Genomic DNA, 27,266 nt, shown 5'->3' with positions numbered 1-27,266 from the left:
ACTAACATGCTCAAACAAGAAACAAAGAACTAGAAATATAGATAACCAAACCTCAGAGGCACTAGAAATACAAAACTCTAGACAAATAATATGAAGCTTGAACAAACTTATTCCTTAAATTAAAAACCATGAATCATTAGTCCACAGCAAAAACTCAAAACACTGGATCGAAGACCCAGGACCATGATAACCTTAATCTGTCAGACAACTTTGCTCCATGCTTTAGATGTGATCACATATTTGATTCACTTAGCTCTCGTGGTTTTAATTACCAAGTACTTTTAGGTATTGAAGAGCAGTCAGTCTTTCCAGCAATTGTTCTTCTCCTCCTGCTATGAATCAGCAAATCAAGGTAATCAGTGTTCACTGAAATACTTTAAAATAAAGAAATAGTCTCTGTTTAATCTGTTCACAGGAACATCTCTATGCAGAGCAAAGAGAGAGAGAGAGAGAGAGAGAGAGCTAATTCTAGTGGTAAAAGCATTTCTATGAAAGAAATCAGTATTTCTATCATAATGTATTAGATCGGTTTACGACTGTGATTAAACCCCACCTGGTGCATCAGGAAATAACGTCTGAAAGCAAACTGTACCTTCAGCAGGAAACGCAGCCACAGTTAGAGATTATTCATAGATACATCCCTGATGGGACTTGATAGAGACAAAAAAAAGTATGCAAAACAGATATCACTTAGGGGAAATGTGAAGAAGTGCTGTGTGGTTACTTTGGAATAACTGACCTTTAAATCCAAAAAAGCCATATCCTGTAACTCACAATGCTGGGAGTAAATCATACAAGTATAACTAGATTTTATTTATTTATATTAATTATGTGAGGTTAATGTTTATTCAATTACACTGATTCAGTGAATTGTTTGAATGACATTTTGTGTAATTTAAGCATGTAACAATGATTTTTTTCTAACAAAAAGCAGTGGGAAACTTAATTTAGACTTGTGTTTGTAAATGAACCGTCCCATGTTGTGTAGCTTTCTGGATTTTATATTTATTGGGCTACATATTTAATATACAGGCTATACAGTACATAAGATCAAAACTCACATGTTTTGTGTAACTAAAGTGTATAATTATGTGAGCTACAGACAATAATTAAGTTATAGACTATATTTATATGAAAAACGTGTATACTTACTGCATTTGAATTATTTTAACCACATGTAACCACCTGCATAGGTGTTTGAAAAAAAAAAAAGGCTTTGATTTTGCCACCCCATTTGATGTCTTTGCCACCCTCATGCCACCCTAAGAAAATTTCTCTAGATTCGCCCCTGAGTAAATGTACTTACATAACTATACAAGCACAAATCCTCCAGGAACTTGACTTTCATTTTCATAAGTTCCTTCCCCTGCGTCTTAAAACACGGAAGTCACGTGACCATTCAGTCGCTTTGCTTCCTGTTTACTTCGGGATAGGGGCAGTAACATCTGACAGCTAGCTTGTGTATATAAGCTATGTGTTTCCCGGTGCCGTCGGTTTTAACGCTCTGAAGATGTTGCGTTTGTGTTTTCTGCTGCTGTGTTACAGCGCGGCTCCGCTTACTGCGGCACCGACTGGAAGACGTTACCTGGCGAGCACAGGTGAGCGAGAGCCCCGAAAACCTCCACCGTTAGCGACTTTGCACTATTTATATCTTGTGTTACTCTCCAGGGACTCAAAAACTTATAGTCCTCTGAACTGTGCAACGCACAGCTTTTTTCTCTCTGATAGAATTCATGCAACAAAATAGAAAACATGAAATATAAAGGTGGGAATTTTCTTATCTTTCATTTAGACACAAGACATGGTGGGTTTGAATTTAGGGTGAATATTTGCAGTTAAAGTTATATATTATATATATTTGGTGAAAACTTTACAATTGAAGACTGCTATTAAGTTAATATACAGTATATATAAGCCTTGTAACTATGACCTCAGATACATTGAGCTCACAAATCAAAATAAAATAGTCACTGACGCTGACAGGGAAAGAAATGCTAGTCTGTAATTCTAGTATTGGATGGGCTTATTATTCTTCTCAATTAAATCAAGTGGTTTAAATTATTTTTTGCATTTACATTTTCATAAAAAAATAAAATAAAATAACTTTAAAAATCAAACAGATTTTTAATTTGGTTCCATTCTAATTTCTGTTTTTGTCATTCACAATCACTTCATCTGTCCAGGGAGGTTTTGGCACATCACAGACCTCCACCTGGACCCCTCCTACCACCTGACCCCAGACCCCAAGAAGGTTTGTTATTCCTCCAAAGGAGTTCCTGCCACCAATCCCGGCCTGTATGGAGACTTCCTGTGCGACTCACCTTTCCGCCTCATTGAGTCCGCCTTCACTAACATGGCATCGCTCACACAGCCAGAGGACTTCATCATTTGGACTGGGTTGGTACTCTGATGAGGGAGAGAGAGTCTTTATTTTAGCTTTAAAAGGCTTTGCTGTGTTGCCTTCATGCAAATTGTGGGTTAACACAGATTCTTTTTTTTCAGACTTGTGATTTACAGATTATAGAAACCATAGAAGTGTTTTTGGATTGGTTTCACATCCCCATCCTACAGTGCAGCAACAGTCATGTACTTCTGTGTGAAAGTATGTGATCTGTACTTTTTGGGCTAAAAGATTGAGGATGTTTGTTAGAAGAATTTTTTTACTGTTATATTAGTAATAGTAAAAACAGAGACGTTCGAGGTAGATCACAATTTTATATGGCCCATATTTTCTTTCTCAGATGTTGTAACAGCTCGTGTATATAGTGCCATTACCAATTCAAGATTTCAGTTCATCCCATATCTTGATTCATTTTCAAATAGTTGCAAAACTAAAGACATTTTTAGCTTCAGCTGTTCTTGACACATAAAATTAAGACTGATTATAACATTTTACTACTTAACATTACCGTAAGTTTAGTTCAGAGTATCTAAGAGTATGAAGACAACAGTACTCTCTTTATGGAAACTCAGACTCAGGGAAAAATATATTTGATCATATTTATATAGAAATCTTTCTATAATTGTAAAATGTGAATTTTAGAGCGTTACTGCAGTCTGTTTATTCATCAAAATCACCCAGTGTATCAACCTTGATATATTCAGTTTGCAGCGTGCTCGCAGATACTGAGTTTCATGTAATTATACATTTAAAACACTCCGCTTGTGAACAATCTCTTTTAAAGCCACAGCTTTGGAAACCCCAACAAAAAGTGGTGGTGGTGTCATGTTAGAACTACATGTTCTTAACAGTAAGTTAGTCTTCACCTCTTATATAGTTAGGAGCTCGAGGCTACAGGAACCATTTCCAGTTTAACCACTAGTTCCAGTCAACACAGTCGATTATCAGTCCTGTTCCTCAAACCTGAGATGTTTTTATGACACATTGCAAAACAGTGACAAATTTGTGACAGTAAACCCTTTTGCACAACTCAGCCATGCTCAGGGATTTTCCTGTCCCAAATATATATAGAAATTAGTTAAAACGAATCAGAACTATTAAATAGGATTGATAATAGTATTGATATCATTAAAATCATATCGGTTGTTCATATCAGTTACATGAACCTGTAGCAAGAACTACCTTGCTACAGGTGTTCGAGGCTAAGTTTGATAAACATTCTGCCGAGATCTGTTTGTCCTTTTTTTTCTCTAAAGTCACATCATGCTAAGTTGTACACCATCAGAATTAATAGAGATTTTAATGTTTAAGTTTATTTTTTTAATCTTCTTTGACTTGTCACCAGTACCTAGTAGTGGTTTGGAGAGTTAAAGAGGTGACATCATTATGTTTGTGATTAGTTCAGAATTTCCATTGTCAAAAGTTTTTCTGTAAGAAATACACCAACCATAGATGCCTTCATGCGACTCAACAGGAAAAGTATCACTTCCTGAGATGTTATCTGGCTCACATCTCATTAGAAAAACCCACAATTTGTTTTCCTTTTGTGGGTTTTTTTGTGAGCACCACATGGGCCTCATCCATCACGTGATCAGAATAGAGTGCTGTGAAAAGTGTTTGCCCTCTTCCTGATTTTATTTTTGGCGCATTTGTCACATTAGACACAAATAACCTGAGTAAACACAAAATGCAGTTTTTTAAATGATGATTTCATTAATTAAGGGAAACAAAGATGACCTAATAACTGGTTATGCCTTTACTGCAAGAACTGCAGTCAGATGTTTGTCATAAGTGGCAATAAGCCTTTCACATCACAGAGGAGGAATTTTGGCCCTCCCCGCTTTGCAGAATTGTTTTAATTCAGGTATATTGGAGCAAAAAAAAAAAAAAAAAAAAAAAAGGTATTGGAGCGTTTCCGGGTGTGAAAACAGAAACATGGCAATTACTTTTTAATAGATGTTTAATGAAGTTTGATTGTCACTTGAGCTAAAATGCTGAATCTTACAATTTTATTTTCTCATGAATAAATAAATAAGTGCAATTATTTCAGAGTGCCTACTGAAATAGTACTGAATAAAATCATGCAATCCCAGTCAAGCACTGAAGCTCCAGGTCTGAGAGATGAGCAGAAGTTATCTACTCACTGTGAAAAGTAGCATTAAAGGGAGCTCTGCATGCTTTATAAGAGGTTAAAATAATTAGAGTGAACCAATGTTCACTACACTGCGATAGTGACACAGGATAAGTAAGCGTAGTTGTAAGCGTCCGTGTCAGCAGAATTGCACTCATGCACCTTTTTAATAATCTGCAGCTAATCAGCTAAGCCAGGAATTCATAGGCTTATTAAACGTGCTTAAGAGAACGGCTTGGCACTTAAAACTTAAAAAGACTCCCTGGGGTGGAGGATTAAGTTACTGTGCAAGCAGATTTGTGCTTTATGCTGTTGTTATTGGGCTTTGCAGCACAAGTTTGCCATTTCACTTAATGGGGAATCCATTGTACAGAGGAATTTACAACATGTTTGCAATATTGGACAAGCCAAGCATGCTTGGAACATATTCCAATGTTATGTAGAGGGAATTTAGTCCTGTTAGGAAGTTGGTGGGTTTTCCAGATTTCTGCTGAAGAAATGATGACTGAGCTGCTCCCAGTGACTTTAACTCACTGCAGTTACTGTTCTCACATTTTAATCTTCATTACTGAAGCATTTTATTGTAATAAGCCAAAACAACACAAGCCATGTTGTTTTTTAATAACAGACAAATACTGAATTGTTTTCTCCACCTTAATTTTTCCTTTTTGAGGAGTTCTAATATCATAGTTTTGTCACTGCTGTCAGGAAAACTGTACGATTAGAAATAGATAACGTCAGTAGACAGTAGATTAAGACTAAATCAGTAGGAAATCAATGACCTGATCTCATTTTAAATATTCTGCTATCATGACTGATCATTCAGTTGCTCTGTATTTTTTTTAAGTAGCATTTTAAAAAAAGTTAAAAAGCAAAGGTTGATCACCATTCATTCAGATAATTTAAGCAACCAAATGTTGGGATCACCATGTGTCTAGATGTCTTATTTTACTTTGTCTGCATTTCACTGCAAATAAAGTGAAATAACTGGATTTTATTTTCCCCTTTCAGTGACAGCCCACCTCACGTCCCTCCAGATGAGCTCTCTACAGACATAGTCATCCAGGTCATCAGTAACATGACCCAGACCATCAGACAGCACTTCCCCAACCTGACAGTCTACCCTGCAGTTGGAAATCATGACTACTGGCCTCAGGTGACTTTATACAAGTAGACAGCAAGCAGTATCTCAAGCTTTACACGGAGAGCAGTGATGATTTTTGCTCCACTAATGTTCGTCTGATGCATCAGGTTCTGGGGATAAAATGAAAGTGTAACTTAAAAATGAGTTGCTGTATGAAGCATTTTAGTTTATGCTCCCATTTTTTTTGCAGAAGTAAATGAGGGAAGTTTTCTTATACAGACTATGAGCATGCTTTAACTCATTTATGTGGTTGGGTAACATCCATCAGTATTTTCAGTTTTCAAGGGTTTATTTTACAATAAGGCTCCATTTAATTTAACAGAAACACTGTGGTACAAGAATTACATGCATATAGCCCCAGTAATAACAGTGGGTGATACCAGCTGACTTATATGTGAGATGTCAGGTTGCATTTCACATTTTTAATAACCTACTTTTGGAATAACAATGTATCATTGCTCATCATTGTTCTTAGGACCAGATGCCAACCTCCACTAATGCCATCTACAAAGCTGCTGCCCAGTTCTGGAAACTCTGGCTGCATGATGACGCTCTGCTAACACTCTCACAAGGTACATCAGTCACCACATGTCAGACCAACAAATTCAAAACTTTTCTCTGCATTTTAAAGCTTCAACTCTTACTGCTGTACATTTAATGTAGCCTGACTTCTAAATGGGTAGGTACAGGGTATATATCAGCCCAAACTTCTGAGAACTGTAAAGTTCCCACATGAAGAAATGAGGAAGTTAGAAAACCACTGACCTTTGGCATGTGCTGATGAATACCCTTTGATCCAGCAAGTGTTGCAATTCAGGAAGTTAAATTAAAGTGCAACACGGTGTATGTAAAGGTTTGATGATGAATCAGTCAAGCTTTTTTGGGTAATTGCTCAGAAAATGTGAATGTAGTGGACTTCTCTCAAGCAAACCTTTGTTTGATTTGTGAAACAATCTGTGCAGTGAGCATGTGCAGTTGATTCTGTAAAACTGGAACTGCATAAAGCATGTTTTTCAAAAGCTCAGTGTGTGGCATGACGTTAGGTGTAGCCTTCATTTTGTTCCTTGTTCTGTTTTTGCAGGTGGTTTCTATTCACAGCTTGCTAAGCCTGGTTTGCGGGTTGTTAGTCTCAATACGATCCTTTACTATAGTCCCAATAATGTCACACAGAACATGACAGACCCTGCGGGGCAGTTTGAGTGGCTGGAAAAAACTTTGGAGAAAGCTGCTGAGACTCGCGAAAAGGTTTACAAGTTTCTACTGCAAACATTTTTTTGTCATATTAATCACCATAGTGATCATCATATTGATCTATATGAAAGATGCCGGATGGTTAAATATATCTGTGGTTAAATATGCCTTACTTTTCTCTGTAGGTGTACATCATAGGCCATGTGCCAGTCGGGTTCCTGCCCTTTGCCAGAAACATCACAGCTATAAGAGAGAACTATAACGAGAGGCTGGTCACCATCTTTAGGAAGTACAGTCATGTGATTGCAGGACATTTCTATGGACACACTCACAGAGACAGCATCATGGTGCTGCTGGACAAACAAGGTGTGAGGAAATATCAATCAGTTTCTTTAATAATGGAGTTTAATATGTTTCTTCCAAGTGCGGTATCACCTTTTTGTTTTTAAGCACTTGTCATTTTTAACCCCTGGGGCAACCTGGGACCATTTCGTGGCCTTTGCGTTTTACGTTTCCACGCCATTTCCACTGTGTTTAATGGAGTATAGCCAAACTTTCTAACATGAATTTTTTTCCCATTTTATTTTGAAATTCAGTCGGAGTTTTTAAAATGAGCTTAAATGGCTGAATAAAAGGCATACATCCACTATCGAACCTCGTGGCCGATTTGTGCCCCATTGAAACCCTTTATAAACGCTATTTTTCACTGCAGGATTTATACCGTTAACATCTGGGTGATGGCTTAGGTTTCGTTTTTGTTTTGGAGAAGAGGCCTTAGAATTGTAATTTTTTTATTTGTCCACCGGGTGGTGCCCTTGCTCCACATTTGACCCGGGGCTGGAAAACAGCGGGCTGCTTAAAGAGACCTGCGGGAAATGACGCCTCTTTTCCGGCGTGCTGCAGCGGCTTCGCCCGCTGATCGGGCGGGACAATTTTCGGCCCCAGGACCGTTTGAGGTTGGATTTTTTTTTTTTAATCAACAGGAAATGACGTATTTGTTGTGACGTGGTACCGGATGTGTGTGTTGGAAAAAGGGGTCCGACGCAACATGCCCCGGTCATCGTCGCGAGTCAACCCGGGAGCATGCACCGATTCCGGGCTAGAGGAGAAGCATTTGCCGCCTGGAGACCATTTTCTGGTCCTGAAAAAAAAAATAAAAGGCGATCGAAATGACTGTTTGTGCCAATCTTTAGTCCATCTAAAGGCCTAATTATAATAACAATCAAATATTACTTCAAATGTTTTTTTGGGAAAATATTTAGTTTTTTAGTTTTTTTTTTAGTTTTTTTGTAATTTAAAGGGTTAAAACAACGAAAATATAATTAAAACTTTATATGAATATTTCAGGGAGAAGTAGTTTTAAAAGACTGACCAATTTAAAGTGAAAAAAAAATTAATATTTAATATTTTTATTGCACTTTTTGGGCGTGGTCGATAGTGTGCATTTTATGAAATGCGCTCCTGGAAAAAAAATAAAAGGCGATCGAAATGACTCTTGGTGCCAATCTTTAGTCCATCTAAAGGCCTAATTATAATAACAATTGAATATTACCTCAAATGTTTTTTTTGGAAAATATTCAAGTTTTTTGTTTTTTGGGGCTAAAAAAACAGGGCGCTCATGTAATAAAACTGGGATTTAAAGGGTTAAAACAATGAAAATATAATTAAAACTTGACATGGATATTTTAAGCAGAAGTAGTTTTAAAAGATTGACTAATTTAAAGTAGAAAAAAATATTGATATATAACATTTTTAGAGCACTTTTGGGGCGGGACCATTTTTGGTCCCGAGGTTCACGAAAGGGTGGGATTTTGAGGTTGCCCCAGGGTTAAAAATGTATCGCAAACCAGTTGTGAGCAAGCAAACTTCCTCTCTAGATAAAACGTGAAAAGACAGACAATCTGCTAACTTCCTTAATTAAGGAAAGGAATCACCGAAATGTTCTTATTTTGTTTTTCTCTTTTCTCTTTTTCTGTAGGTCAACCTGTGAATTCTCTATTTGTGTCACCGGCTGTTACACCGATCAAAAATCTTGCGGAGCTCTACTCCAATAACCCATCTTTCCGCATGTACTTGTACAACAACAAGGATTACACTATGCTGGTAAGGAGCTCTGGTCCTACTATCTGCTCATAACTCAATATCTTATTATTGTTCAGATTAAGCAAATGCCTTGGTTTTTAAAATGGTTTAAATATAAAACGAGCAAAGACGTATGCAAACATCTTTATGTGATAAAAGATTGTTGTGCACATTATTACAAAATCATGGCAGTTAGTCACCCATGAAAGTGTGGTTTAGTGATGTTTAGTAATGATGGATGTGGTAAAACTTATAGAAGGGTTGGGCCACCATCAGTTTAACTGCCAGAAATGCTGCTGATATATATTCAATAAATATACATTATTTGCAGACCAACCAAGGTTCATCTTGGACCTTAGATTTTTTTTATTGGCGTTCTAGTCATTAAATAAATGTGCAAAGACGTTTGGAGGTTTTAAAACAAAGAACAGGAAAAGGCCGTCAGCAGTCAGAAAAAACAAAGTATTCTGTCACTGCATATTGTAGCAATAACATTTCCCATTCATATAATTAAAAAAAGTCACAGTGTAAACCACAGGTGTCGAACTCCAGGCCTCGAGGGCCGGTGTCCTGCATGTTTTAGATGTGTCCTTGATCCAACACAGCTGATTTAAATGGCTAAATTATCACCTCAACATGTCTTGAAGTTCTCCAGAAGCCTGTTAATGAACTAATAATTTGATTCAGGTGTGTTGAAACATGGTGATATCTAAAACCTGCGGGACACCGGCCCTCGAGGCCTGGAGTTCGACACCCCTGGTGTAAACCATTAAAGGCAAAAAACAAAAATGTCCATCTGATATTCTGGAAACCATCAACTGAACACCTAAAGGCAGCGGTAACAATCGTAAAATCATTTGTTACATGAGCAATACATCTCTTAAACTAACAGATTGGCTGTGACAGGTTGGACAGATCAGTGGTACAGTTGGGAAAAGGACTTGCTATTTTGGGGACCAGTGAAATCCCGGGGAGTTTCACAATTAAAGCATAAAAACTTAAAAGGAAAGAGTGTAGGAATGCAAAAGAAAGCTGAAAACTGTTCAAGCTGGAAAGCAGATGACAAATTTAGGTCAAACTACAAAAGTCCCGCGCTCCAACACCTACTCTAACTTTTATCTCATTGCTCAAAAACAGAAGCCGAAGTCCTTCTTAATGATTTATCACGGTGTCAATCAGCACACAAAAAACTGTTTGTGGCATTCAAAAAGACTCAAAGACTTTTTTCTTTCTTCTCTTTCGCTCCCTTTTTTGGTGCCTTTCTCTTTCTCTCTGAAGGATATCTGGCAGTACTATTTGAATCTGACGGAAGCCAATGAGAAACAAAGATCAGACTGGACGCTTGAATATATCATGACTGAGGCTTTTGGACTGACTGACCTGCAGCCGCAAAGTTTACTCCAGCTGGGCCTGAGTTTTATGCTGCCGCAGACAAAAAGCTTTGATAAGTATTTTAACCACTTCATGGTCAGCTACAACGACAGCATCATCTGTGATGGAATATGTAAGGTCAGCCAGGTGTGTTCTGTGCTCTTTCTGGACCAGCTGTCCTACTCCAGATGTGTAACGGGAGATGAACGGACATCCACATGAAGGGTCTTTGAGTGATTTTTCTCAGGAGCCAATAAGACTTCAGTGTTTTTATGATTTCAGACATATTATATTTAAAAAAAAAAAAAAAGGGGAAATTCAGTGCACTGATTAAAGTCATAGTATAGCATATTTTAAATGATTTATCAATATTGAATTTTGATAATAATATTCTGAAGTATTACATTTTGCAAACTAGATGAATGAAGTCAGAAAAAGGGAAGCACCATATAATGCCTATGCTGCTTAACATATATTTATATATTTCCCTAAAGAAATGCAGGGATAACTTTTTTTTAGGGATATTTTTTTCACCTATTTAATTGTATAAATCTGCAAACATATGCAGATGGGGTCAGGACCAAAAGGTGATAGTAGATAAATGACTGACAATACAGAAAATACAGTCATTCATACATAATGATGATACTGAATTGTTGGTGTCTCATGTCTGTAGTCTCTAAGAACAAAAAAAACCCTCAAACTCGTCTGTGTGTTTATTCTGAGAGGGTGGAGGACGTTAATTGTAGCTCCTAGCTCCATCATGCAAGTTTATTCCATGTAGTCCTTGCACTAATCGATTACAGCCAAACTTTGGATTAAATGCTGCCAAATGTCACCCATCACTTGAGTTTATTGTGTTGATTAATCATGCATACTTGAAATATTTCAGAGGAAAATTTAAATGAAATCCTTTAGATCTAAAGAAGGACAGCTCTGCTGTAAATGAGGAAAAAGATTCAGCTGTAGTCTTATGGAGATGTAAATCCAGCTTTTGTTGGCTTACGTTTATATTCTTCTATTAGCTACAACTGATTAGTCAAATCTGGTTTTGATGTATATGTTAGTGTACCAGGTCACCAAAAAAAACTTTAATTGCATAAACTATACAAATTGCTCCATACAGGAACATTAAAGACATTCAGTTTAGTCACAACTTTCATTAATAAAATCACAAGATTAACATAAGATTTAAAAGTTTGAAAATTATGTTTTTTTGGGGGTTTTTTAAATTTATTTTGTTAAACTTTTTGATTGTCTGACAAATTCTGACTATACAAGACTAAACCTGTCACATTATCCATTCCTTAATGTTGCATAAACCAGGAGTTTATTCTTCTATTGAAACGCATGCTTTAAATTTAATACCCTTAAAAGAACACCGAATTATAAAACATGTACAGTAAAAATGTACTGTAAGAGAAATGTATCTACCCTGGGTAAAATGCGCATGAATGATGGCATGTTGAGCTGCTGCTTCAGAATGGAATAGCACCAGATGACTTGTCTTGTTACATGTAAGAGAAAATCTTGATTTCCTTTTAATGATTATTTTTCTATTAAATAAAACCCTTTATTCAAAAGTTCCATTGACTCTATTGTCCTTGTTTTCACAGGCAGGTTAATAGAGTACTAGCTGTTGCAGTTAATGAAATAAAAAAGAAGCTGAGCTGCAACTTTTAAGAGTGGCTAACTTGAAAGTGACACTTAAACTTGTGCTGGCTAGTTCATCTCTGCAGGAGGGGCGCAGGAACGACGGCTAAGCCCGGATGACCTTCATACTCCCTCCCACCATTAGCCCATGATTTTATTCTTCTCTTGTTCAAACTTTCCAGAAACTCCTCTTGTTTCTCAGCCTCCACTTCAAGCATTTGCCCCTCTCTTCTTCTCACCACCCTCCCAACTCTTTTGTCCCTTTTCCTCCCTCCTCCAATGTTGATTACACCTCTGCTAAAGATTCACAGCACTTTTTTTTTCAATCTGGGTTTTTCCTGGCTCAGATTGAGCCTTTGAGAGTAGACTACAATCAGTCTGTATACAATAAAAACAATGACTCTGTGTTACCTTATTTCACAGTAACATTTTTGAACTCCTGAGTAACTTTTTTAAGCTCCTCATAATTTCTCTTATATTCTGTCCGGAGTTTAGAAAATATTCTTGGGCAGTGAATGTGTACTCTGTGTTATTGTTAAACCTTTCCCCCTCATGTGCCTCTTTGCCATTATTATTCCTGACCAACCCCTGCCTCCCCCCACTCAGTGCCTGACAGGACGTAACCGTGGAGACAGAGTTGGTGGAGAGCATGGCGATGTAGAGGACTCCATTGCCACGGCAACATGAGTACAGCTCCCAGTCCTGTGAATTCACTCTTTCAGTCACTTTTGTACTTACCAAATTACATAATGTGTAAATTGCCAAACAATAAATAAATAAGATTCCCTCCACTGGGTATCAAAATGATCCCTAAGAGGAAGAAGAGAAATAGGAGACACCAAGAAAGCATGGAGCCAAGTACATCAGACTGTAGTCTGAGTCTCATAGTTTTGATTATAGTTCCCATAAGAGCCAAATTACTAGTTTGTGAAGGGAGTACTACACACTGCAATATGAAAGCTGTGTTTTCTTTTTTTAATGGCAACTTCTGTCATTGGAACAGCTTTTATTTTTCCCAAACAAAAATACTGCACAGCAGGAATGAGTCCTAAAATAATAATAACAATAATATCATTAAAACCAAAAAAATGAGTTGGTATTTCACAGTAGGCTGAATGATGTCGAAGTAAACTTTTTTTCACTGGGTTTTTTTTTTGTTAGATGTCTAAAATCAGGCCTGATTTCACATTTTGCTCTGCATCTGTAAGTAAAGATCAGCTGTTTAAGATAATCATGTAGCCATATTAATGCTTTAATTAGTAGAATTGTTGTTGCCACACTAACTTGCATTAGCCACTGGAGCAAAGGAATGAGGGCTGCTGAAAACCTTTGTTCTCCTTTGTAGGTTATTTCTAATTTCTGATTATAAACAAAATACTGATTTGATTCATTTCACTTTAAATAAAATCAAATACATAGGTATATATTTAAAGATATTATTTTTCAAAGTTACACACTAAGCATTGCATGTGTTTTACTATCTGGCTATGAAATAACACAAACATATATGTAAGATGAAGGTTTTGTGTGGCAAAATCACAATTATCAAACAAAAAAACCAATTTGTCTTTATAAGCATGCATCTTCCAAATAGAGATTGTGAAAGCAAAACTAATGAGGCTACAGAGTGAAAGAGGGATTCAATAGCTGAAAACACACAGTGGTGCAACTAAGCTGGTTGGCTGGTTGGTGGACTGTCTGTCTTCTTAAATGACTGTCTGTTTGGCTAGCTGTCCCTTTGGCTGATTGACCCACATGTTCAGGTTTGCATACATTTCTGCTTTAGTTCCAGTTGGCTGGCTGGTGGAGGCCCACAATCAGTTAATCTGAGGATTACTGTCAGGACAGTACAGCCATCCAACTGCCCTCTCCTGGGGAGCTGGAATCTCTCTGGGTTTATGTGTGTATGGTTCAGATCACCATTACCCTTCAGGTTTCCAAATCACTTAATCCCTTTTAACATGTTTGGGTTTTAAATGCTGTCTTTCTCTTTACAACCAGAGATCCCCCATTTGATTTTAATGGTTGCAGATTTAGTTCTGTTGCATTATACTTGCTGCAGATTACTCTGGTGGTTGGTGATTTTGCTGGAGGAGAGTAAATCAGCACAATAGATCTAAGCAACATTTTCTAGTTAATTGAAGTTTTGCTAATCAGTTGAAGCCACATTGTTTGTTCTTAGTGTCTTCTAGTAATGTTAAGAACAACACAAACTCTAGTGATCTAAGGACAGATGTATGAATATGTGTAACCTGCCTGTGCCAAACCTATCATTTTGGGGTATTGGATAGTAAAGAAAACATAATTAAGATACCTATTAGCCCTTTTTTACATGCCTTCAGTGGACTTCAAGCCTAACAGTGTGCACTCAAGATAGAAGAAATTAATATTTTTTATAGTGTTGTGTAATTTAACATGATTTTTTCCAGCAATATTTTTCTTTTAGTTTTACCCTAAATATGGTAATTATGATACTTACATACTATGCAGCCTAATGAAATAACAATGTCCAATATTTATCGGGCAAACCACTTGGTCTCTTAGTTGTCTATGGAGCCCTGGTTTTGACCTTGCTGCCTTAGTGCTTTGAGATTTGAGCATCCTTTTAGCTCAAGTCCAAGGTCAGGGGTGGACGGAGACCTCAGGCTACCTCCTCCTTTCTGGTCTTTAATCCTTTTTGGTAAACCAGCTGTCTGGACTAAAAGTGATTAGTCCTGTTGAGATGCAGTTCTACTTAGTAAGTCTGTCAACAACTGTTATGCCGTATTATCAGTCACTCCATCAATTCTTCTTCTATATCAAGTGAAGCTGCTGAAACAATAATTTTTGCATTACTTTATTATTATAAATGCTCTATTCTTGTACTTAAAACTAAATACTCTGCCTACATTGGCCTCATGATTGTGAGTGTATTTTGATTGATTGATGCTGATGTAGCACTGATCTTATTAACAGTAAGACTAAGAAAAGTCTCAATCTGTTCTCTTTAAAGGTTTGGATAAGTAATGAAACCTCTCTCCTTATTTGATTCTGTGAACTATGAAAACTTTTTTTGTTCTTTTGAAACATCAAAAGGTAAAATAGGAAGACATCATTTTATGTGTGCTCAACTGCATAAAAAAGTTTTATATTTACTGTAAAACTTCAGATTAAATGCTACTTTAAGTATACATTTTCCACCAAAAAAGCCACAGTTGAAAGTGTGCTAAACACAATGCTTCTTTCATAGTTCTGGTCCCCAGTGTGATATTCTCTCACACTCAAATCTCACACAGTCGATAATGGCCAGAGAGAGACAGAGACAAAGAAATGGGGGGTCTTAGTCTCATGCTTCAGTAGTAATTTGTCAGCGGGCATGAATGGGCTCCTTCATCAGTGATGGGGAGAGCAACAAGCAATCCAAGGGTAGTGTATGTATATACGTGCATGTGTGGTGCACATGCGTGTACGCTAGTGGGGGTCCAGTCTCAGATTGGAGTTTGTGCTACACTTCTTGTAGTCAGATCCTTTGTATGGGACCACCATAGGGTGTTCCCCCAGCAGCCAATCGGGCTCCACAGAACACATTACTTCACTCTGATGGCAGCCGAGCCAAGTTGGGCCAGCATCCACCCAAATAAAGGCTAATTTAGAGAGAGCATGAAAAAAGACCCGGAGAAGAAAAGGACTAAACTGGAAATACAAATATGACTTCTGAACACTGAATTTTTTTAATGAATACATTTCTTTCTGACTTTGATTATACAGGGAGTGCAGAATTATTAGGCAAGTTGTATTTTTGAGGAATAATTTTATTATTGAATAACAACCATGTTCTCAATGAACCCAAAAAACTCATTAATATCAAAGCTGAATGTTTTTGGAAGTAGTTTTTAGTTTTAGCTATTTTAGGGGGATATCTGTGTGTGCAGGTGATGATTACTGTGCATAATTATTAGGCAACTTAACAAAAAACAAATATATACCCATTTCAAGTATTTATTTTTACCAGTGAAACCAATATAACATCTCCACATTCACAGATATACATTTCTGACATTCAAAAACAAAACAAAAACAAATCAGCGACCAATATAGCCACCTTTCTTTGCAAGGACACTCAAAAGCCTGCCATCCATGGATTCTGTCAGTGTTTTGATCTGTTCACCATCAACATTGCGTGCAGCAGCAACCACAGCCTCCCAGACACTGTTCAGAGAGGTGTACTGTTTTCCCTCCTTGTAAATCTCACATTTGATGATGGACCACAGGTTCTCAATGGGGTTCAGATCAGGCGAACAAGGTGGCCATGTCATTAGTTTTTCTTCTTTTATACCCTTTCTTGCCAGCCACGCTGTGGAGTACTTGGACGCGTGTGATGGAGCATTGTCCTGCATGAAGATCATGTTTTTCTTGAAGGATGCAGACTTCTTCCTGTACCACTGCTTGAAGAAGGTGTCTTCCAGAAACTGGCAGTAGGACTGGGAGTTGAGCTTGACTCCATCCTCAACCCGAAAAAGCCCCACAAGCTCATCTTTGATGATACCAGCTCAAACCAGTACTCCACCTCCACCTTGCTGGCGTCTGAGTCGGACTGGAGCTCTCTGCCCTTTACCAATCCAGCCACGGGCCCATCCATCTGGCCCATCAAGACTCACTCTCATTTCATCAGTCCATAAAACCTTAGAAAAACCAGTCTTGAGATATTTCTTGGCCCAGTCTTGACGTTTCAGCTTGTGTGTCTTGTTCAGTGGTGGTCGTCTTTCAGCCTTTCTTACCTTGGCCATGTCTCTGAGTATTGCACACCTTGTGCTCTTGGGCACTCCAGTGATGTTGCAGCTCTGAAATATGGCCAAACTGGTGGCAAGTGGCATCTTGGCAGCTGCACGCTTGACTTTTCTCAGTTCATGGGCAGTTATTTTGCGCCTTGGTTTTTCCACACGCTTCTTGCGACCCTGTTGACTATTTTGAATGAAACGCTTGATTGTTCGATGATCACGCTTCAGAAGCTTTGCAATTTTGAGACTGCTGCATCCCTCTGCAAGATATCTCACTATTTTTGACTTTTCTGAGCCTGTCAAGTCCTTCTTTTGACCCATTTTGCCAAAGGAAAGGAAGTTGCCTAATAATTATGCACACCTGATATAGGGTGTTGATGTCATTAGACCACACCCCTTCTCATTACAGAGATGCACATCACCTAATATGCTTAATTGGTAGTAGGCTTTCGAGCCTATACAGCTTGGAGTAAGACAACATGCATGAAGAGGATGATGTGGACAAAATACTCATTTGCCTAATAATTCTGCACTCCCTGTACTTGCCTGTGATACATAGGTAGTGCCCGTCCGCTTAAGCTGTTGAGTTATTGGTTTGGTTTGGTTGTCTGTGTGTTTGTTACCTGATTAAATCAAAACATTCTTAACAGATTTGCACGAAAATTCAAGTTGTGGTTTTGTCCAGTTTATAAAGGATTATCATTTGTAGGTAATCTGTATCTGGTTTCAGCAAATTTTTGATTGTTTCTCTCCCAGTTTGAGACAACTTTAAACAAATAAAAAAATAAAATAAAAGGATATTTTGCATCACCAAAAATATCAAATGAATCCAAATGCAGAAAGGCCTCTAGACCCAGTATTTTTTATTTAGCATTTCAATGCACACTCTGTGAGTATAAAGCAGGCAGAGTCTAGGAAGTAAACAGCGTTACAAACAAACGCATTAGTTTAGTGATACATCAAAGAAACATGCAAAATTAGTTTAATGATAATCCTTTAATGGCAACTGGAAAAGGCTCATCCATTTATCTCAGATTTCCATATATCCTTTTTCTACATATATTCAGCAACATGAATAACATTTTCCATTGGGTTGCTTTATGTGTTGCAAACCTTTATTAAATGTTTGACCACTGTGTTCCTACTGAGATTCAGTAACAATTCAACTCTGATGATATCCCTGTGTTGATTTGGGCGATGGCAAATTAGATTTTCCCCTAAATGTCAGTGTATTCATGTGAGATAGTTTGATGTAAAACAAAAAGTTTTACTTTATTACTAAAAAGAAGCAGAGACTATAAGACTTTCACTGTATAACAGGAGCTACGCCAGTTAACAAAGAAGCCTTTCTCAAACTTTGGCGCCGCTGTATTGTAAGGCTAAAACCTGGCTGTGTTTCTGTATGCATGTGTGTGTGGATGTGCGTGTACACAGTGTGCGCATTTTCAGTATGAATGAGCTGGAAGGAGGCCAGCTATTGACAACTGCATGGCTGAGACTACACTTCCAATTAAAATTTCACCTAGTAACCAGAGTTGTACATTTCCCACTAGAGTAGAGCTATTGTACAAGAAAACAAAGGTCTCACTATTGTGCTGGTGATGAATTTATGAATGGCAACAAAGGATCGTGGCCACTGGAAATAAAAGAGTGTCATTATAACAGTGTTATGAAATTTGTCACTGCATGTGTTACAGGCTGTAAGAAGTTGTAGACGTTTAAAAGTGACCAATAAACGTCTGTCAGAATGAAGCAGCAGGAAAAAAAAAACACTTTAATATTTATTTCCACTTTTTTTTAGACAAATCAAGAAGCAATGGTGACACTTAATTCTGCCTCAACTTACATTGACTATACAATTTTATTTTTCTTCTATTCTTTTATTCTTTATCTGCACTCTATCATAGCTTTAAGTCATATAACCCAATCTTCAGGTCTGATAACCACCTCTTATTACCTGATGATACCTGATTTTTTTAGCTTTTGTTTAATATGCCTCTAATCATAAACAATAACCAGTGGATAGAAAGGGAAGTTCACACAGAAGCCCTCCAGTGCAAAATGGAGGGCTTCTGAACAGAAGCTAAGTCAACAGATATGCTCATGTGTTCCCGAACTAGGGAGGAAGTAACTCTGACTATACCAGAGTATAGCATTAAACCAGGATTAAACTTGTTAACAGACAGCGGGTGATTTAACCTGCCATACTGAATGAAAGTGGACCGATGTATAACATGGTCAAGTAATAACATTTGCCTCTTTAATGTTCATATTTTCCATTTTTTATAGTTCTACTGACCCGTTCCAACTTTTTGTATATGTGTAAAAACCAAACACATTATCTAAATTGATGGTTGTAGCTTATGCCTATAAAACTATCTATGAACATATAAAATCAAAATATATCAAGTTAATGAAAGGTAACCATAAATGTAAAAGATTATGAATAAACGATTAACCCTCTGAAGTGAACATAAAAAGACATCTAAGTCTTTTAACAATTCAGACCTCAGTTTCTGTGGAAAATTAGATCTAACAAACTAGAAGGTTTACTTCCCATTTAACCCCTATTTTAACCCAAATGTTGTCTCACCTGCACCTGCAAACTACTAGACAGTCAGGCTTCAAGTATCAAGCCAGCTATTTAACACTGCTGGTGTAATCATGACCACATTATTAAAATACAAATAATGCTGAAGCAAACAACTTCCATGTCTTCTTTCTCGCTCTCTCTTTTAAACAAAGACTTTTATTCAAATAGAAATGCAGGTACATTTAAAATGCATTAGAAACTAAGCAAGGTAAACAATTTTAATAAAATCCTTTAGAAAAATGATATTGCCAAGCAAATAAAGTGGGTTGTTACAGATACAATATAAACATGATATATAGGCTGCTGCTTTATGATTGAACTTACATGGTTAATATGCACTAAAGTGAAGTGTGTAGTTTCTGTTCTCCACACTGTCAGTGTTTATCTAGCTTAAAAACCTGAGAATTAAAAAGTAAGTTGTCATATGTGTCCCTCCGAACAGGGAACAGATGTGATGTTTGGTGCTGTATTTCTACAAAAGTGTTATCTGCAGCAGATGTGTGTGTGTGTGTGTGTGTGTGTGTGTGTGTGTGTGTGTGTGTGTGTGTGTGTGTGTGTGTGTGTGTGTGTGTGTGTGCTGGTTTCTTTCCTATAAACTGCACCTATCACCCTTTCCCTTCTCCACAGCAGGTGATTGAATGCAGCTGATATCATCTGCTCATCGCATGAGTAATGTGTTAGACAGTTGAGCTCAGGAATCCACAGCTGTCTTCAGAGGAAGTGTCATTTTTCCTTTGCTGAACTGCTGCAGATATAAGAACAGATCTGATTGCGTAGTTCAGTCTATTCTAATATCTGCAATCTAACATTGAGCACACGAGTGTGTCTGGCTTTTCTAGCTGTTTCTTACTGAAGTGGAGAAAGCAGTTATTGGAAACCTTTTTTTTCTCTTTGGTCACCTTTTGTGATTAAATATTTCATTCAAATATTTCAGCACTTGCACACTTGGGTTACTGCAGCAATCCTTTTTGTTATCCTCTCATTCTACCCTTTTATTTAGCTCAGTAATACGTTATTAAACCGCACATTAAGGCCTTGTAATATTTTAGTGGGAACCTATTGCTGCAAGTTGAGCATGTCTGCTGCTTTTTAACCAGACCTGCTGTATTGCACCTATAATTTGCTAAGGGGGAGAGGTTAAACTGACTAGTAAATGCCCAATCTCATCTCCTTCCACAATCCAGTCCATCCCATCTCATTCCATCTATTCTTCCCTCTTTCCAGGACTCCCCGAGGATCTTCCCGCCCTCATCCAGCTCTGTCTGCTCTGTTTGCAGGGTCAGTGGGTTTGCCTACAGAGAGGTTTGGACAGGAGGAGAGGGATAAAGGGGTGTGGCATGTTGACAAGTGTCTTTGATCACCGTGGGGGTTACAATCCAGTTTATTCCACCTGATCAACACTGTCTTGACCTTGTGGTCCCACACCCAGCAGAGGAGCAACTGAATCTGGGGCTCAGGGGAGGGGCAAAGGGAAACCACCAGATTTTCCCTTTTCCCATCTTAACTGTCCAGACTTTGTTTTCCTGGGGTCATTCTGGAACTTTTATAAATATTAATACAAATAATAACACCTTAGCTGTAATCCATTGTCATTTTAAGATTTGATATATGGGATAAAACAGTGCTTGAATAGTACTAAATGACTCATTATGAAACGTGTTATCCTTGAATTACCTTGAATAAACAGCATTAACAAAATCTTAACAAAATGCAGCAAAAGTCAAACTCAAAACGAGCATCAATCACTAATTTTCTTCCTTGTCCTAATTACATTTCAATGTTTCTCATTTGTCTGCATGCTGTCAAAGCAAATGACTTCTGGACTTTTGCACAGCATCCATCTGTACCACTAAAATATTTTAAAATGTATTTATACATTCTTATTTAAATTTAAATGTGTAAAAGATTGTTTTTGATTGAAAATATGTGAAAAAGAAATTACTCAGGTGTTTAAAATCACAACACTTGTGGCACTCACGTTGTACCAGCAAGTTCATTAAATGTACGCTTGCTGCCATCTGCTGTTGCTCCAGTCAGTCTTTTTCTTTTCTTTTTTCTTTTTCTTTAATGCATCAGAAAATCAACATTTTGATTATGCTTCTAGAACTAAAGAATCTTTGATAACTGCCTGACATTTTCGCTATGAAATTAAAAAAAATCCTAGTTCATATGGTGTTTAGTGTTATTATTGGTAATACATTTTCGTAAACTGCAAATATATAGTCTATCAATAAACCCCGTCATTGAAACTGGTCCACACTAGAAAAGAGTTCACAGAACTCTAAATGTTGTTTATGTCTAGAATTTGCTAAATCTTTTTTCTTTAGTTCCAGTAAGGATTTTACAGAATTGAATTAGGTCCTATTGACCACCAGAGGGCGCCAAAGCGCCATAAAAGACTACATGTTCAGTAGACGGTTTTCTGTGATTTCAGGAAAACACAAAGTAAGTAAGTAAATATCTTCAAAGCAAGAGTGTTTTCCAGGTAAATGTCAGAGGATACGTACCCATCTGTAATTATCTGGTGCTGGTTTCAGTCACATGGATAGTGTTTGGTTTGTTTGTGTTCCAGAAATGAAATATCTCAAGCTTCAAATGCCATATCACAACGTTTAGCACTTTCCCTTTTGCAAAACCCTTTGCAATCCTCTGGTGCATCCCCCAATTTAACATCTATGTGCAGATATAAATAAATCTAAAATGACATAGAGCAGTTCCAAGAATCATTGAGATGCCAAAGCAAACAAATGCTGTACAACATAAATTGATGTCTTTACATTTGTCTTCTGTCTGTCTTTGTCCGACATTTAAAAAGAAAAGGCAGGACATTCACCTGCAGGGTCAGTAGAGCAATAGAATCCTTGGTCAGCTGAAACGTGAAAACATTTGTTTTTCCATTTTGTTAATTAGCTATTTGGTCCTTGGAGACTAAAAGGCAAATCAAGTCTGAAAATAGCAGCTGGGCCTTTGGAAACCAGAGGTAATGTCTAATGCCTGTCCTCAATACATTCAATTTGCTCTTATACCAACCCATTAGAGCTGAGGGCAATCACTGCAACCCCATCGCTTCCCCTGGGAGCCTGTTACTTGCTCAGTACTCCCCCAACCATCCATAAAGGATTTGCCCCTGTAACCATCCCCAGTAACATGGTACCTTCCAATCATTGCTTTGTATGTACCTTCCAATGCACACTTTAGACAGCAGGTGCATGAGTGATGTGGCAATATTGTAGCATAAAAAGTGTAAAAAAGAAAAAGTAAGCCAAGAGGTGGCACGGCTGAGAACTCTCCTGCAGAGCATCATAACATACTTGGACCTGTTTTGTTGTGAGTGGGTGGCCATTTCATTTGTGCTAATTCAGGAGGAAATGTGCTCTCTGAAAGATGAATTTTTCACTTAAAGGCTTAAAAGACCTATTTGCATTTCTAAATGTTTTTTTTTCTACATGCATTTCCTCTCATAGTGGCAGCATCTGAACTGAAGTGTTCAAAGATAAAACGAGGGTGTGAGAAAATAGAACCACAACTTTAACAATGTAAGTTTACACAGTTCACTTCTGACAGATGTGTGCATTTACGCCATCTGCTAAATTCTCTTGAATTTATTATAAGCAGCAAAACTGAGTTCCATCTAGAGCCATGAAGTGGCTCTTTTGGTTTCAACCATTTAAATCCAGGTCTCTCCAAGCGCAGCCTCTGGGGAGGGAGGCCAGCGACATTGACAAGCCATATCAAGTCATATTCTGGCTTTCTACAGTCATCACAACTTTTGAAAACCCATAATTAAAATGCACAACCTTATAAAAACACAAGCACGGATGGTCTAAACTTGTAAAATTACATCAAAGCATGAAAGTGGTGCATATGGATGTGATGCTTTGCTGATTTGCCGACTTCAGATTCAACATATGCAAAAGTCATCTGACAAGAACTTAGGAGATTTTGTGTATGTGCATGTGTTTGTGTGTGTGGGAGAGAGTTATGTTTACTCTTGCCAAAACCACACAGGCTCTGCTTTTGCAGGTGTAGTTCTTCAACAAGGAAACAAAAAAATGTCACTATTGATTTTTAAAAATCAAGTAAAAATTAAGTAGAAGAAAGACTCTAAGTGCATCCCCCCCCCCCCCCCCCCCCCCTACTCTCTACTTGTTTCATGTGTTGCATTTTTGTCATGACTGTGCTGCTTTTGCAGGCAGCAGCAGAGGTGACTGGGCTGCGCACTCGACCGTGTGCAGTGACACACTAAACCGGCAGAGAGACAAGCAGGCAGATACAATAGAAATTAATTCAGCTTGTTAAAGTGCAGCTGTCTGGTCAGCACTGAGCAGGTGTCACCCCTGTCATCCCCCACCCAACTTCACTCTCCACATTCATCTATTCATTTGCACTCCCCTTCCCCCATACAACCCTCTAGCTTGCTATTATAACTATCAACAGCATTTCAGTCATAAAACAACAAACAGCCATGTACTATACGACCTGTTTTACTACACAAGTAATAAATAAGTAACATAATAATTCATAATTTGTCCATTCTTGCATCTTTCTAACTAACACCTTCCTCTTTCCCTTCGTCCAGCTCCTTGTTGCTTTATTCTAGTGTGAGACCTCCCCCAGGCAGACATGAACCTACAAAAGAATATGTTAAAAACCGACTAAAACAAGCTGTTATGTGATAGATATTTTGAGTTAATGAGGCAGTTGATGGTGCCATAAATTCTTCTGCAGGAAGAATTTAATGCATTTCATGTACGATGGCAGAAAAAAGCCAGGAATGATCTGAACAAAAGGGGAAATGAATGACTGAACTCATGCTTAGAAGCTGAGGTTGTTTCGGTGGAAAAGTCTGCTGTTTGCATTCATGTCGCCAGTTTTAGCAGTGATCTCTTCCCTTATCCTCATGACATTAACAGATTTTATATTTGATGCACTGTCATTCTTATTTTCTGCCGTAGATAACACATAACTCTAAAATGCAAAAAAACAGGTTCACTCTACAAATTCAAACTGAGCAGATGGGAGGGTTTGTAGGTCAATTCTTTGATGTTTTGGGGGAATTTAAATAACCCATGGACGAGGTTACATTCTTCCAAATAGCATTTAATGAGCGAATGCATATTTTATTTAAGACATTTAATAAATTACCTTAAAACTTGCACTGATTTCACATGAAATGTAAATGAAATATCAAACACTTTAAGTATTTTTTTTTATAAAAAGTGTTTAGAAAGCTTTAGAACATATGTGATATACAGTATGGAGATAAAAATGTACAGAAAACACAGACAAACAAGAACCCAGGACAGGATGGCTTTGTGACAGGACAGATTTTAATTCAGTGAAGTCTTCATTATGATTCTTAGTTCATATTTCTTATGAAATCCCAGCAAGGCGAGGAAAAATACAAAGCTACAGCACATTTTCTATCATTTCCTTCATCAAAAATTACATTAAATTTAAAGTTAAATGCAAATTAAAGTTAACCTGTGCATAATTTCAGATATAAAACCTACACACAAACGGTTCTTTAAGGTGAAACAGAGAAAGAAGAAGGTGACATAGAGGTTCCCAACTTTCCGTCGGGCCTCCAAAGCCCAGAACCCCTCCCTGTCTTCAGCATTTACCTTCATCTTATTGCCCTACACCCGTTCATTTGAGTTGCCTGCTCTCTCCTCCGCTGAGCATCCTTTTTTACAGCTATTCTCCATCTCTTTGCCACCTGGCCCTCTCTCCCCTCCCTTCGTTCCTCGTTGCATCTGTTGTCTTTCCATCTTACACTCTACCCCCACCCCTTTCCCCCTTCCTCCCCGCCGGTGGTGACCGTACACCGACCGGATCACAGACTCTTGTTGTCAGTCACTTTCCCGGCGAACAGACGGCAGCAGCAGCAGCAGCAGGCGGAGCGGAGACGGCAATCCCCCCACACGCACACATCTACCCCACCCCTTTCAAAAAACAAAAAAAAACAAAAAACGGAGGCAGGAGGGGAACAAAACCTTGCGGGACACCTGTGCTGCTGGATTCCCTCTTTTGGGGCTTTCATGAACATTATTAGAAACCTAAATTCACACCCAGTTTTTGGGTTATGTGGACGAGCAGCGGAGATCAGTAAAACTGGGATGTAGACGCAGAAAAAAGCGGCCAAATCTGCTTCGATTGGACTGTGGCGAAGCCGTCGGCGGCACCACCAGTAGCACCAGCACCAGTATTGGTCGGTCGGCGGATGGAGATGCGTTGTGAAGGCGGAGGGATGATGATGATGATGATATAGCAGGTTGCTGCAGGGTCGTGCCGCATTGCCTGGCCGCCGCGAGCGACGCCGGGGAGTCGGTGATGCTGTCATCGTCATTGTGCCACAGAAAGAGAGAGAAAGAGAGGAGAGGCTCTGACATGGAGGGAAGCGGATGTCTGTCGACTCCGAGCTCAGGCCGCCCGGATCAGCAGGTTGGATGTACCGCCTGAAGGCTGGAGGACCTGATTCATGATATACATGGTGGGAAATTGTGATAAAGTTGAATTCTTTGTGGTGGAACTGATTTTTTTCTGTGCGCAAAAAGTGAATGGCCCATATGTTGATTATGCATCACAGGAGCATCATAGCAGCTGCGTGTGTGCCAGTTCAGGGTGGATTACGTCTACAGAGCAGCAGGCCTCCATCTGAAGTCAGCTACTGATCAGGAAAGCGTGAAGAAAACACTTCAGTATACTTTCTTACCCTGTTGCTGCTCCGGGGGTAACCATTTGTACTGGTGTTTCATTGGAAGCTGGTGTGGTGTGATCCCCTGTGGAGGGACAGCTGTTGCAAAAGATGACTCACTTACAGGCTGGTTTGTCTCCAGAGACCCTGGAGAAGGCCAAGGTAGAGCTGAAAGAAAACCCTGAGACTTTACACCAGGACATCCAGGAGGTCAGGGACATGATCATCACCAGACCGGACATCGGGTTCCTCAGGACAGACGATGCGTTTATCCTCAGATTCCTCCGAGCCAGGAAATTCAATCACTTTGAGGCGTTCCGGCTGCTGGCACAGTATTTTGAGTACAGACAGCAAAACCTAGACATGTTCAAGAACTTGAAAGCAACTGACCCGGGCATTAAGCAGGCCCTGAAGGATGGTTTCCCTGGCGTGCTCTCCAATCTGGACAGATATGGCAGGAAAATATTGGTCCTGTTCGCTGCCAACTGGGACCAGAGCAGGTAACAAAGAGGGGTTGTTATTAATGAGAAGAAAAAAGGGCTTTTGGAGAGTAGAAATCAGTGTTTTAATCTTTATAAAGTGGAGACTGGTTTATGGAACTGTCTATTCAGCACCACACAGCTGTTGTTTACTAGGAAACTACAAGAACTCTTTAACCAACTAAATAATCTTTATGGAAATATTAAAATAAAAGTATGAAATCCAAAATAATAAAAACACATGTAGCTAAATATCCATATATATCACCCGTACACTGTGTAAATGCTGAGCTCATTTCCTGGCAAGGATTTTAAGATGGGAGGACATTTAGTGAGGTGGCCCACTGATGTTGGACTAATTGGCTCAGGGTCAGCATTCCAGTTCATCCCAAAGGTTCTGTCTGGGCTGTGTCCAGTCACAGCACACTGTCTGCAGCGTGATGATGAAGCGTAATACCTTTTTTTTTTAATGAGGACTGAGAGGTAGCCTATCCCAAATCACAAATCACAGCCTCACACCAGAGGTCTGTGGACAGGGGGGAGGGTGTACAGTACAGTTTGTACTTATTTATAATTTATTTCAGCATAAACACACAATGTCAAATATTCTCAAGTCTGGCTGCATGGTTTTTAGTCTTTTTACCCAAGCTGGGGAAATGGCTCTGGTCACCTGGTCTACAGTTTTGCCCCAGACTTAAATATCCAAACAACTATAAAAAAACAAAACAAAAACTGAGCTGTAATAGCTTAGCAGGCCATTGAAGATG

At 38.5% G+C, this 27,266-nt stretch overlaps 2 protein-coding genes across 2 annotated transcripts in view; both read left to right on the top strand.

Moving 5' to 3' along the window:
• Window positions 1-899: 899 nt before the first annotated feature.
• smpdl3a (sphingomyelin phosphodiesterase acid like 3A) lies at window positions 900-11,907 on the top strand. The gene is made up of 8 exons (XM_085432439.1): window positions 900-1,598; window positions 2,184-2,397; window positions 5,544-5,688; window positions 6,152-6,248; window positions 6,758-6,921; window positions 7,053-7,233; window positions 8,846-8,970; window positions 10,228-11,907. Exons 1-8 carry the CDS (start codon window positions 1,511-1,513, stop codon window positions 10,540-10,542), a joined length of 1,329 nt encoding a protein of 442 aa, XP_085288565.1. The 5' UTR covers window positions 900-1,510; the 3' UTR covers window positions 10,543-11,907.
• Window positions 11,908-25,191: 13,284 nt separating this feature from the next.
• Window positions 25,192-27,266, top strand: part of LOC146692387 (clavesin-2) — a 43,273-nt gene continuing 41,198 nt past the window's right edge. The window contains exon 1 of the mRNA XM_085432447.1: window positions 25,192-26,520. Coding sequence (XP_085288573.1) covers window positions 26,132-26,520 — 389 coding nt within the window. The 5' untranslated portion in view covers window positions 25,192-26,131. The remainder of the gene's footprint in view (window positions 26,521-27,266) is intronic.

The sequence above is a fragment of the Copadichromis virginalis genome, linkage group LG15, assembly GCF_057382275.1.
Source record: "Copadichromis virginalis isolate Kocher_CV1m ecotype Utaka linkage group LG15, C_Virginalis_male_GT1.1, whole genome shotgun sequence".
In the NCBI taxonomy this organism is placed as follows: Eukaryota; Metazoa; Chordata; class Actinopteri; order Cichliformes; family Cichlidae; genus Copadichromis; species Copadichromis virginalis.
This window is presented reverse-complemented; position numbering and strand designations above follow the sequence as displayed.